The following is a 14,164-nucleotide window of genomic DNA, read 5'->3' on the forward strand; positions in this document are numbered from 1 at the left end:
CGCCAAGCTATTCGCCTGATTGCTTATTTATGATAAGGATCAGAAAAATCACACGGTGTGGGACTAAATTTCAAAGCTCCTCCGCCTTCTCTTCTCTCACCTCACCCGAAACCTGTCGACTTGCCTAACCTAGGCCTTGCTAGCTCCCGATCATCCCTGTTCGGCCGGCCCTAGAGAAGCCAGAGTTCCTTCTCTTGAGAACCTCCAGGCCTCCAACCTGCTCGGCCAACCACAGTGGCAACCACGCTTCACTGTAAAGGTATTGTCCCCTCCTCTTCTAGAGATCTTGAGATGGAGTAGGCAATAATATGGATTTTGTAGCTTCCATGAATGCTACTGTAATTTCATAGCCACTCATTAACAAAGCATGATGAGTTGAGGTTCTCTCATAGAGCTGAAATTAGCTTTAATTTTCTTTCTCCTTTCTCTCAAAGATTTCCTGTTGATGGCTCCTTATCATAAGTAGTGTGGTGTTGAAATGTGCCCAATGGTTTATTAGTTCATTTGATGCATTGTTATTTGGATAAACTGCAAAATAGGTTGTGTTTTGATGATCTTGATCAAATATGTGGATAGTTTTTCTTATCTTTTATGATTATGTGTGATTGTAAAGCATGATCTTCACGTCTATTTATTTCATATAAGTGTTGCGTGTCATCTATGTGATGGAATGCCATCTTTTGCCAAATGTTTGGGACATGTTTATACCAATGTCCGCCATGAAATAATACAAGCTTTGACTATGCTAAAGATTGTGAGTGAGCACATTCGTATTTCACAGTATCTATGTTTCTAAAAATCTGCTAGTTAAAAAAAAAAAGGAAAATAGAGAGCTTATACTTATTCATGTGAGAATTCATTGGCAAATCATTTTATGATTATTTGGAAAGCCTCTAATATATTCGATTTGTCTTTCTTGTCATTGTTCATGACAAAATGATACTCTTTAACATGTTAGAACCTTTTTAAGATAATGTTGTGTTTGACTATTGTGAGTTAGTGCTATATCTCTTGAATAATTGTGAGCAAAATTTGTTCAGTTTTATACCGAACTTCGAAAGATACACTTATTCATAAGATTCTTATAGTAGCTACACAAACTTGTAATATAGAAGTTAGGGGTGTCAATTTTTGACACGACCCGAACCTGACCTGGAAAAATTCGGGTTCGGGTCAACCCAAATCGAAACGGGTCGGATTCGGGTTCAACAAATCAACCCGTTTTAAAAATCAGTTCGGGTTTACCCAGCAACCCGATATTGACCCGAAAGTGACACGAAAACTCAAATTTGACCCGAAAATCGAGATGGACCCGTTTTTGACCCGAAAATCAAAGATTGACCTGATTTTGACTCGAAAACTAGCAAAACGGGTCGGGTTCGGTTTGACCCGAATAGTGCCAGATCAGTTTCGAGATCGACCCGAACCCGACCCGTTGACCCCGAATTGACACCCCTAATAGAAGCTATGGGTATTTCTTCATGTTTTAACAAGTCGTATGATCGAATACATAGTTCATTAGCAATGTTTGTGTGATATTCGTATGTATATTCTAGAATTTTAAGGTCCGCCGGCATACTTGACGTCATATAAATGTAGAAGCTTGTAGTTACATTACGTGACTTTATTTGTTTTATGTTCCAATCACAAGTATAACTGATTCAATATGAAGTTGCATAGTTCATGCTAAGAAAGAACACAAGTTTCATATGCTTTTAAGTTTTTTTTTCTTTTTTTCTCTTAAAACATAGAAAGAAAATTAAACTTAATGCTATATTTTTTTAGGAAGGGCTAAAGTTGTGATAAGTTATTCGAAATAATTTGATGTGAAGAGATTGTTTGTGTTGGGATTCATTTGTTAAAATTGTTTTATTATTTCATGAAAGCTACTGCCGTTATATCCTTTGTTAAAATGCCAGTTAATTTGAGTTTACCTTCAAAGTATGCTTATCACTTTCAATATCATGTACTGGAGTATATGGTTCGAATCTGCTACTGTTTTTCCTGTTTCCCCACCGGTGGAATTGGCAACTTAAAATGTTTTTAAGTCTGCTTTTGCTGGAGGCCTCTCATGTGCCATGTCTACTTCAATAATGCATCCACTTGATACAATGAAGGCAAATATTGACCCTCACATCTCTATCTTTTATGATATTCTCTTGAAGGCGGGCATGGGTCTATATGTGGAGGCAAAGAAGGTATAGCTCATTCAATTCTGGAGTACGTAAGTAAAAAATGTATTAATTAATTATATACCTGTCTTTCTACTTATGCATCAAGAGTTTGGTAGATTATCAGAATGATGGGAACTACAAAGCTGTTCATTTGAAGACAAAGGCGAAAACAGAGGTGAAGATTAAGAATAGACATGAGGTCATACTGCAAAGATTTTCTCAAAAGTTCAAATATCCTCTTTTGATTTTGACTGAAACCTTGCCTGGAATCAACAATACCTATACTATGACAACCAATCTTTCACATACTATGCATGAGGAAGCATCCATTTGTATGTTGGACAACTTGATTGCTTCGAGGACTCTGGCAGATAAGCAGGACGCTTCTGGTTGGATCAAGGTCTAAGAACTTTCAGTTCTATCTGGTTCATCTGCAACAAAACAGTTATATAATTATACAAAGCCAGAGTTCCTTCTAGTAATAGATCAGGTGATCTCCATTCTTCTCGTATTTGTCCTTCATCTAATGTTCTATGTTGTCATGTTTCTTCTTCTGGAGATGAAATTTCTGTTGGGAGAAGTAATCATGATATGCGATGCTTTCAGATGTAATTTGTATCAATCATTTACCAAGTTTGCTATGTTGAGAAATTCCTTTTGTTTTTTATACTGATTTGCAGCATTTGGTTCTCAGCATTACTTATTGCAGCGATGCTATTTTCTAATAGAAGGCCTGCTATCTATGCTACAGTACCTCTCTTCTTCTGAAGCTTGTTTAGTTGTTTCTATTGTTGGAAGGTTACTGAAGAATTCATAAAAATTCTGTTAAAAACTGAGCTTTAAGATGGAAGGGAAATGAGAATTCATATGATTTTTTTTAACAATTCTCTTGTGTTGTCCGAAGTTCAATAATATGTTACTTGTTTTTTGGGCCTTTACATACAACGCCGCGATGTTGTGTACTCGAGTGTTGTGGTGATGTATAATTTGTTTGGAGATAGATAGAGAGCGGAGCATTGTTGAGCTCCACACCCCGGCGCTGCATCGCTGTCAAGCAGACATGAGACACAAAGTGGAGCGCCACGGCCCTCCAAACTTCACACTGCGGCACGATGAGGTAGGCTAATAGTTTTCTTTCTCGTTTTTCATTAATGGTTGCTTCCCTTGGTGGTTTTGGGCGAGTTTCTCTTTATTTGTTCGTAAGAAAAAGAAAATTAAAAATTGGCATGAATTATGGATCAAATTAAAAAGATCACTTGGAGATCATAATCACTGTGGTCTGCGCTCCCCTAAGCATCATGAGGATATTGAGAATATCAGGCTTATCGAAAGCACCATAAAGAAGAGAAAAGAGCAGAAGAGGAAAGAGAAAAAGAGCAGAAGAGTTTGTAAGATCACTTGGAGATCATAATCACTTCTGCTCCATTGCAATATCACTACAGGAAAAATGGCCTATACCGGCAGTTTGAACCGGCGGTTTATAGGCCGTCGGTATTACCGACGGCTATAACCGCCGTCAACCGCCGGTAAGGTACCGGCGGTCTAACGGCGCCGTCCGGCGGTCTAATGAACCAGACGACGCCAGGTTTAACCGTCGGAACACCGCCGGTACTTTGACCGGCGGTTTTCCGGCGGTTACATTACCGGCGGCCGAACCGCCGAAAGACCGACGGTTAAAATTCCGGTGGTCACCGGCGGTAGGGGCCGCCGGAAAACCGCCGCCAAAATAAACCGCCGGTAAAAAGCCGTCGGAATTGGTTTCCTACGCCGTTTTTACCGGTGTTAACCGCCGTTAGACCGCCGGTAATGTAAACAACCGCCGGTAATTTTACACTAACCGCCAGAAAAAACCGCCGGTTTTCAGCGTTTTTCCTGTAGTGTATGAACAAAGCAACTTACTCTTCACATGTCATTTCAGTGGGGTAGCTTACAGCATGAGCTTTGCTCCAAGAGTTGAAACAGTTGAGTTCCCTCTCTCTCTCTCTCTCTTTTTTCTCTCTCTCTTTTGTAAATCACACAAGGTGGGAATTGAACCCCTCACGCACATTTTGTAAAGTGGGGGCAATACAAGTACAAGTATTCTCAAACCAACTTACCTCACTTTTGAGAGAGATTATTCTGTGCAGATACCTGACACAGCTTACCTTCCAGAGGCCAATCAGGTGCAGCCATATCATCCAGTATCGAGCAGTACCAAGCCGCGGTACCGAGTATGAATGACGTGGCGCATCTTCATTGGGCTTTGGACTAAGTTCGGTGTCCGCACCTAATAAAAAATTCGTTGCTCATCCAGGTCTCAGTCTTGTTCTCAGGGTCAGCAGCTATTATCTGCACCCAATACCAAGATGGAGCAATCAAATAAGCAAATAATTTGTTGGCTTCAATAATTGATGGTAAACAGGGAACTTTCATTTGAAGTTGTCAATGTGTTTCAAGCTGAATTTAGCTCAAGATGTTCTCATCCAAGTTTTTTTCCCTACTGAATCATATTATGATAAAAAATTCGGTTCCATAAGGCAAGAAAACTTATCTAAAATTGTGAACATGAGAAGATCTGTAGTGGGATCATTAGGGGCCTGAGCCCCATTGGCCTAGCCCATAATTACTTACTAAAAAATCTACTTTTTTTTAATAAAGCCTAATCCATGCAATTGAGTGTAAAAGCTTAATAGCTGAATTAATAAATGGGGAAAGAGGGCAATATTAATTATTAAATGTGTGTGGTAAGAGAGAGAGAGAGAGAGAGAGAGAGAGAAAGAAGATTGGAGATTTGCAGGATAAATTTTGATTAATTTTTGTTTGTTTGTTTTGAGAGAGAGAAGATTGGAGATTTGCAGGATAAATTTTGATTAATTTTTGTTAGTTTGTTTTGATTTTAATTTTAATCATATATTTATTTTTTCATAATTTTAATCATATATTTATTAAAAAGTCAACTTTCTTTAACCACTCTCCGACAAGGGGAGGATGTGAATGTAGAAGCTAAAGGTTCTTGGAGAAAGGAAGAAAAAGAGTATATGGTGTAAACAGAAAGCTTCTCATTATACAATGTATAATACAATGCTATGTATTTGGTCTCTTAAATAGACCTGACATAGTACGGTTCAAGAACCCACGACCAGGCCTATACCTCCACGTCATAAGCAAGAGCTTGAATACCGAAATGTGTTTAAGTTAAATCTGTTGCTTCTAATACTCCCCCGCAAACTGATGGATCTTGAATGACCGTCAGTTTGTGGCGTAGAGTGTGGAATCGTGGCGTGGATAGGGATTTCGTTAGTATGTCAGCAACTTGGTCAACCGTACTTACTGGTAAGATGCGAACATGGTTTCGATGGATGTGATCTCGTATGAATCTGTGTTCCAACCCCCGCAAACTATATGTTTTCTATGTTCCAACCCTGCATTTATCCAAAGTGAATTTGACAAGGCCTATATCTTGATGTCTCCCAAATTTAAAAGAAAACTCTTTTGGCCAAACATTTTAGAGAATAAGGTCGTAAGTTTGAAATCCTGGTCTCAATCCTTTACATGCTTAAAGTAGAGTTGTCAAGGCTTACATCAAAATGAACATGAAAAACATAAAATTTTTAAAAGAAAATTTCATGGTTTACCCTGAATTTAAAGCAAGGTTGTAAATCCCAATCTTCGACTTGATCCTCCACATGCTCAAAGTCAAGTTGACAAAGCTTCCATCTTGATGGCTCTCAAAATTATAGAATTTTGATAAGAGAACTCCTAGGACCTCTCATCCTATATGGTTTAGTTATAAGTCCCAAATGTTTTATTTCATCCTCCACATGCCAAATACAACAAGAGGATGATTATAAAATCCATTACTCTTGATCTGATCAAACATGTTCATCTCATCATTGATTGAAATTTTATATTTCACATCAATTCTTGCCAAAATATTTTACAATACATAAAAATGAATTCAATTTCACATACATAAACAATTTGTTTGAACCTAATATTCTTCGAGCTAGTAATCAGAGTTGACAAGGTTCATAAAACAACAATCTTTTGAGTGATCCTCCACATGCTCAAAGTCTGATTACTCTTGATCTGATCAAACATGTCCATCTCATCATTGATTGAAACTTTATATTTCACATCAATTCTTGCCAAAATATTTTACAATACATAAAAATGAATTCAATTTCACATACATAAACAATTTGTTTGAACCTAATATTCTTCAAGCAAGTAATCGGAGTTGACAAGGTTCATAAAATAACAATCTTTTGAGTAGGGGTGTCAATTTCGGGTCACGGGTCGGTTTCGGGTCGAACCAGGAATTGACCCGGGTTCAAACGGGGTCGACCCTAACCCGACCCGGGTGGAAAAACGGGTCGGAAATCGGAACCCGGACCCGACCCGGCGGGTTGCCGGGTTGACCCGACCCGACCCAGTTTAGGTTCTACCGGCGCCGGAACGGCGGCAGGCGGACCGCGGGGGCGGACGCGAGCGGGGACAACAGCGCTGGCACGGGCGCTGGAGTAGACGCGCGGGCAACGGGCGCGCGAGGGCGGGCTGCGCGGGGGCGGGCAGCGGGCAGAGGCGGGATTTGAATTTGTTTGAATTAAACGGGTTCGCGGGTTGACCCGGCAACCCGCCGGGTCAACCTGAACCCGACCCGTTTTTTAAACGGGTCAATTTCTTGAACCCGAACCCGACCTATTTTGAAATCGGGTCGGGTTCAACCCGGATTTTCCGGGTCGGGTTTTCGTGTCGTGTCAAATATTGACACCCCTACTTTTGAGTGATCCTTTGCAAATAAATAGTAAAATCTTTTAAGGTTATGGGTAACAATCTAAATATAAAAAAAAACACATGCTTTTTACTCTAATGATGGATTTTGTTATTAGAATATATTAACTAGAAGGGATCATTCTCACAATAAAAATTCTCTCAAACTACAAGATAAACCTTTTTGTGCTTCATTCTTAATGATGCATATTATTCAATAAAATTGTAAGTAGAATGAATTTTGCCCAAAACCATTCCCTCAACTAAATATATACAATTTAAAATGCTCAAGTAATAATCGACCACTACATGCTCAAAGCAATCACCCCTCCATTTTCTAAACCAGTTTATGGATAGTGACATTTAATTTTGACCAAATGATGGTGGTGAAAAAAACATTGGAAGGTTATATTCAATAGGTAGCCTATAATAAAACCATGCAAAAATTCACTGTCCTTACCAAGATTATAGTGAAGTCGGACTTCTGCCCGGCCACCGACGAACTCCGGACTTTCGCCGGGCCTCCAAGTGACGCTGGATTTCTGCCCAGTCGCCAAGTGATGCCGGACTTCTGCCTGGCAACCGACAAAGTCCGGACTTTCGCCCGACCTCCAAGTGACGCCGAACATTTTTCCCGGCCTCCAAGTGACTTCGGATTTCTTCCCAGCCTCCAAATGACTTCAGACTTCTGCCCAACCACCGGTGAACTCCAGACTTCCGCAAGTCCTCCAAGTCACGTCAGATTTTTGCCCAGCCACCATGTGACACCGTACTTCTTCTCGTCCACCAACGAAATCCTAACTTTCGCCCAGTCTCCAAGTGACGCCGGATTTCAACTCGGCCTCCAACTGACGCCATATGTTTACTCTATTGTCGAGTGACGTCGGATTTCTGCCCGTTCACCAACGGACATCAGAGTTTCGTTCATAAATAAAGGATTGACTATTGTAATATGATCAGGGGCGGATCCATCTTCTTTTCTTAGGGTGGGCAAAAAAAAAAAAAATTGGGTAGGGGATGGGCAAAAATGATTAGGATTGATGAAATTAGTGCGAAATTTTTTTTTGAGAGGGGGCAAAATACCAAAAATATTCAAAATATTCCAAAAAATACCCTCTAAAATTTAAAAAATATTTTTTTGATGGTGGGCATTTGCCCCCGCTCACTAGTATGGGGATCCGCCTATGAATATGATTGTCCTTAATTTAAAGGACGAATCAATCACTTGTAATCAATTCAAACACTAGTGGAATCTTTTCAGTTGGGCGTGACCCCATGATTTTCCCCCTTTTTAGGATTTTCCACATAAAAATTCAGGTGTCCTTTCATATTATGTTTGTGTGCTGGATATCCGTGTAACGCTAAGATGAAAAATTTTAACTCTATCACCGCGTATATTCTAGCCCGCAACAGGTATGATCTTCATTTTGGTGTTTTTTTAAAGAAGAGGGTTTATGCTTGATCCTTCGCATCACTTAGAATTGAATTTCTAAGAAAAGAAAGCAAGGTTCTCACTAAAGGGTAAGTAAGGACAGAGAAGCGAACTTCCTCTTAATAGGTTTTATAAATGTAATAAACAAATATTTTGCCTAAAATTTTACTTAGCTCCTACATATGAAAATATTTCATATTTGTAGAACAATAAAGAATAACTTAAATCTAGCATAAAATATAATTATTTCTCAAAAGTATATTTCTAATCTAAATCTAAATGTAGATAAGGTCTCGGGCAGAAAAATATTTAGGCATTTGCAATGAAAAATAAATGAGAATTGGAAATGCATATTTTTATTTTAATGATTTACTCTGCTTTAAGATTGTAATTAATGGTTGAAGATTAGAGGTGATAACTAAAATGGTTAAAGATAATTTTTTTTTTAAATATTTTCACTTTCAAAAATATAATCCGTTTGAAAAGCAGTTCGGGTTTCGTATTCTAACCAGTTTCCAATTTTGGGTCAGTTTCGAGTCAACTCGAAAACCCAAAATCAACCCACAACTGATTTGGATTTGGATCGTGCTTAGCTAGCCTCGCAATCGCCCTTCACCCACTTTGTCATGCTCGCGCTTGCAGAGGTTCACCCACTCATGCTCACACTGTCGCACGCCTATCCCTCGCTCACCTCGTCTCGCTCCCTCGCCTTACGCACGTGCTCGTGGACTGCCTCACATAGTGCTTGTCTCGCTCAATCGAATCAGCATGTCAGGTCGGTTTGACCTAGGTTTAGGGTGTGTCAAGTCCGAGTTTGGATTTCAAATCCAATTGTGTAATCAAGACGGGTCCGAATCAAATTAATTAAGTGCAAATCCATTTTAGGTTGGACCTAAACTCAACCTGAAAACTCATTTTGATACCTCTACATGAGATCTAGAAAAATTAAATAATAAATGTGGATAAAGACACAATAAACTCAAGAATATTTTGTTAATAAGTATAGATAAATTATTTTATTATTTAGAGGGGTATGAGTTAATTATTTAGTATTATCAACATCAAAATATAGGTATATATATAATATAAGTACTTTACAAGTATCTATCTGAGTTCTCATTAGGAAAATTGGCCTGAATGATCCCATCTCTTAAGAGAATCACTTGCCACGAGGAAAAGTAATTGGCCAACAAAATAGTCGATCGGAATCATCTTTAGCATGTCTGTCAAGAGGACTAGCCCAAACTCATCAAAACCTCATATATCAGTAACCCTAATAGGAATCATTCATCTATGATCTTCCTTTGCGGCGAAGGTTGTTCGCCAACCACCGACATCAACTATTCAACTACAATAAACAAAATTGTGGCGGTTTAATTAACTACTACAAATATGCACGTGTAGCAGCGGTTAGAACCGACACCATTCTTATAGCGGCTGTTAAAATCATTGCTATAGGTTCAGATTTGAGACAGTTAAAAACGCTGCGAAAACTAGTGCAACAAATTGCCTCCCCCAACTGTTTTAAAATCACTATAAATGACCATTGCTGCTAACAACAATTACAATGATTTTATAACCGCTGCAAGCATTATTTTAGCTATTAAAACCGACATCTTAGCTTATATTAAGTGATGCAAAAACTTTATTTTCTTATAGTGGGTTAATGAGTCGAGTTTATCATGAGTAGAGTTTATCGAGCCATAAGTTCGAGCTTGAGCCTGAACTCGAGCTCGCTCTCAGCCTGGATCGGTGCGTAAGCTCATTAAGCAACTAGATTAGCTTAAAATATATTAACATTTTACTTTGAATTAGTATTATATAATATATTTTAACATTTTAAAATTAATTCTAAATCAAAAATAAAAAATCTAAATGAAATTCACGCTTTTAATTTAAAATTAAGAAATCGAGCTCAACTCAAGCTCAAGATCAGTAAAAACTAAACAAGCTTAACTCGATTAGCCAGATACTCAACTCGACTCGATCCGTTTACACCCATTGCCAAATACATCAAAACTTATTGGCCAAATCTTAAATAGATTATCTTAATACTAAACGTTAATCCAAAACTAAGCTTTAAATTAAATTAAATTAATTAATTCCCACAAATATTGATAAGTTTTACGTAATACTACCGTTAGGAGAAGAATTATTCTTTTTGTGGTAACTAAATAAAATTTACACATTAGTTTTGACTTTATCTCAATTTGCGTAATATGAAAGTTTGGAACATTATTTTTATTTTTATTTTTTATTTTTTATTTTTGTTGCGTTATATATATTGATATATATGGAATTAAATTATATTTTTTACTTATAAAATTATAATCTGTCACATAAAATAATTTTTAAAAATACTTAAATAATTGTAGAAAATGAAATAGTAATATATTGGGGGAATATATAAAGGATGGGGAAGAGATCTATTGATGTTAAAGTCTCCACCATTTCTGTAGGTGGAGGAGGAGAAACAGTTAATAAATGGCTGTTCTTAGAAGAGAAGAGAGGAAGAAGCTCGGTGGTCTGAAGACCATGCCTTTTATATTATGTGAGTTTTTTTTTCTTTGTAATGCTAAATTTAGGATTTGTTTGAGACGACTGACTGTAATTTTTAATAAAGATTATTATAGAGCAACTTTGAAGAAAATAGCTTTTTGGAAAGCTATTATAGAAAGCACTTCCTATTACAAAAACTTATTGACATTTTTTTGTTTTTGGGTAGTTTAATTGCAATATTTACACATAATGAGGGTATAGAATTACAAGTAATCACGAAAGAGTTGAAGCTCCCTATTCATTAAAGTTTCGTTTTGGACAGTTTCTTAGTGCTTTCTAAAGCAGCCTTTCAAAAAATTTTAGTACTAAAAAGCTTATTTAGAAAGCATTAAGAAAGCCGTCCCAAATGAAAACTAAGGCTTCGTTTGGGACGGCTTTCTTACTACTTCTTAAGGCAGCTTCCTAGTATAAAAGTTTTAATTTTTGTACTAAAAAGCTGCTTCAGGAAGCAGGAAGAAAGCCGTCCCAAACGAAGCCTAAGTTGAGAAATGGGAAGCACAAACTAAGTCAGACCAACAAGAAAAAGATAAGCAAAAAAAAAGAAAGAACGAATGAAAGTCAAAGCCGAGGGTATGATGCGGATTTCAACCCTTAGCGAAAAAAGGCTCTTGCTCGAATGCATGACTGTGAAGAGCAAATCGTCTTGGAATGGAGAGATTATTACGTGCGGAGTTCGAACGTGTCTGGAGGTCAATCCGGACGTGTCACGCCACTCAATACACTGTATATCACTATATTGGCTAACGTAATCTTCAGACATGTTCGAACTCCGCACGTAATAATTTTTTCCTAGCATGACACTCTAAAATATTGGATTGGGACACCAATAACTCTACAACCACAAAGACTAATACTGTAATACAAGAACAAATCATTAATCAACGAGCGAGAGACGAATTTGAATAGAGTCTCGTAAAAGAAGAGAAGAGCACGAAAACCTAATTTAATTCATAACAATATGTAAATATTAAATTATTAAGACATTTATAAACAATCAGCATAACAAATTTATTAATTATTTGTAATATCTTTTTTATTTTTCATTTTTTTCTGTCGTTTTTGATTTTGTTAGCCAAATTAATTATAATGAGTGCCCTAATCAGTAATCCAATGCAGCAAATGAAGTATGCGATCGGTTCGCCGTTGCTGGTTTCAATGCCAATATGATTCAGTATCTGAGAAATGAGCTCCATCTTCCTCTTGTTCAGGCCACCAACACCTTGAACAATTTTTCCGGCACGTCGAGCTTTACTCCTCTCATCGGCGCTCTCATTGCCGACTCTTTTGCCGGTCGCTTCTGGACCATTACTGTTGGATCAATCCTCTATCAATTAGTATGTCTTATGCAATTTAAGTTTTAGTGTTTGATTGGAAAGTTTTTTCACAGTTTTACTTTTCAGATCATAGCAACAGTTCCGTTACTGTTTTCTTATTACTTTTCGAAAATTTTCATGACAGAAAGTTGCTGTTTTTACAGCCATAATTACTAAAATGTAGCAACTTTAAGAAAAGTTTCATTTGATATACAGGGAATGTTGGGCGTCACCATCTCCGCAATCCTCCCAGCCCTTCGCCCGCCTCCCTGCCCTCCCCAGTCCCCTTCCTGCCACCAAGCTTCGCCATGGCAACAAGCCATCTTCTACCTCTCCCTCCTTGTCACCGCAATCGGGTCGGGCGGAATCCGGCCCTGCGTCGTCGCCTTCGGAGCAGACCAACTTGAACAAGACAGTCCAACTCAACGGACCAATAGAACCGAACGACGCTGGAGCTTCTTCAATCTCTACTTCTTCTGCATCGGACTGTCTGTAATGCTTGCTCTTACAGTGGTGGTCTACATACAGGACAATGTAGGCTGGGGACTGGGTTTCGGGATCCCGACCATCGCCATGTTCATCTCTGTAATCGTTTTTGTGTTTGGGTACCCGCTTTACATCAGGAAGAAGCCCGGAGGTAGTCCGTTGATCAGAATGGCCCAGGTGGTGGTGGCGGCGGCGAAAAAGAGGAAGCTTGATGGACCTGCCGATGTTAGGCTTCTGTATCAGGATCAGGAGCTTGATGCTAATATAACCACCGCCGGCCGTCTCTCGCATACCAAGCAGTTCAAGTAAGTGTTAGGCGATCGGCGACTATCGCCAACTCTTTATTTGTTATTATTTTTGAATTACTAAATCAGAGACTGCAGATTCTTGAACCGGGCGGCGATTGTCACTGACGGAGACAAAACCGACACCGGCCGGTTGAGACCATGGCGGCTATCGACTGTCCACCGCATCGAAGAGCTGAAATCCTTCATTCGCATCCTCCCCATCTGGTCCGTCGGCATCCTCCTCATCACCTCTGCGGCCAACAACTTCACCTTCGGCATCATCCAAGCCAAGACCATGAACCGTCACCTCGCCGGAGACTTCCACATTCCTCCGGCCACCCTTTTGATCTTCTCCGCCATCTCCATGCTCCTCACTCTCACCATCTACGACCGCCTCATCGTTCCCCTCGCCCGCCGCCTCAATAACCACCCCGACGGCATCTCCCACCTCCGCCGCATTGGCATCGGCCTCGCCATCTCCATCCTCTCCAACGTCGCCTCTGCGCTCGTCGAGAACCGTCGCCGCCGGGCCGTCCACAAAATCAGTGTTTTCTGGCTGGTGCCGCAGTACGCGGTACATGGTGTGGCGGAGGGTTTGGCGTCGGTTGGTCTGATGGAGTTTCTTTACGACCAATCGCCGGAGAGCATGAGGAGCATATCGGCGGCGCTTTACTGGCTGTCAATATCGTTGGGGCACTACGGTAGTACGATGCTGGTGACGATGGTGAACGATTTCACTAAGAAGACGAAGCAGGGGAGTTGGTTACAGAACAATATCGATAAAGGGAGGCTTGATTATTTCTACTGGTTGGTGGCCGGGCTCCAAGTCTTCAACTTTGGATATTATCTTGTCTGTGCGAGGTTTTATGTGTTTAAGAGGTTAGAGATCGCCGGAGATCTGAATCTGGCGGAGGATGCGGAGGAGAAAGGTGGTGGTGAAGCTGAGCTAGCAGTGGCAGCTTAGGCTTAGAGCGTGCTGAAACCAGATTTTCATCAGTTGGAAATGCTATGGACTTTGGCATAGGAGCAATTGTCACAAAAAAAAAAAAATTCGTGTTACACTTACTTTCTTCTTTTTGTGTTATTTTTTCTTATCCGTTTGATTTAAATTATCTTAATTTGTTTGTCCAATGTGTTGAATAAAATTTAGGGTCCGTTTGG

The 14,164-nt window shown here is 39.3% G+C and overlaps 1 protein-coding gene across 1 annotated transcript; it reads left to right on the forward strand.

The window, feature by feature from the left end:
• The first annotated feature begins 10,866 nt into the window (after positions 1–10,866).
• Positions 10,867–13,967, forward strand: LOC110109705 (protein NRT1/ PTR FAMILY 3.1-like). Its single transcript, XM_020840901.2, has 4 exons — positions 10,867–10,909; positions 12,034–12,251; positions 12,447–13,021; positions 13,100–13,967. Exons 1-4 carry the CDS (start codon positions 10,894–10,896, stop codon positions 13,965–13,967), a joined length of 1,677 nt encoding a protein of 558 aa, XP_020696560.1. The 5' UTR covers positions 10,867–10,893.
• Positions 13,968–14,164: the final 197 nt, after the last annotated feature.

Source organism: Dendrobium catenatum, unplaced genomic scaffold (genome assembly GCF_001605985.2).
Source record: "Dendrobium catenatum unplaced genomic scaffold, ASM160598v2 fragScaff_scaffold_706, whole genome shotgun sequence".
Taxonomy (NCBI): domain Eukaryota; kingdom Viridiplantae; phylum Streptophyta; class Magnoliopsida; order Asparagales; family Orchidaceae; genus Dendrobium; species Dendrobium catenatum.

Excerpts from the sequence above, each read along its gene's own strand:
- LOC110109705 (XM_020840901.2), top strand. Across the intron at positions 12,252-12,446 it reads GATCAATCCTCTATCAATTA|GGAATGTTGGGCGTCACCAT; the intron begins GTATGTCTTATG and ends TTTGATATACAG. Across the intron at positions 13,022-13,099 it reads TCGCATACCAAGCAGTTCAA|ATTCTTGAACCGGGCGGCGA; the intron begins GTAAGTGTTAGG and ends CAGAGACTGCAG.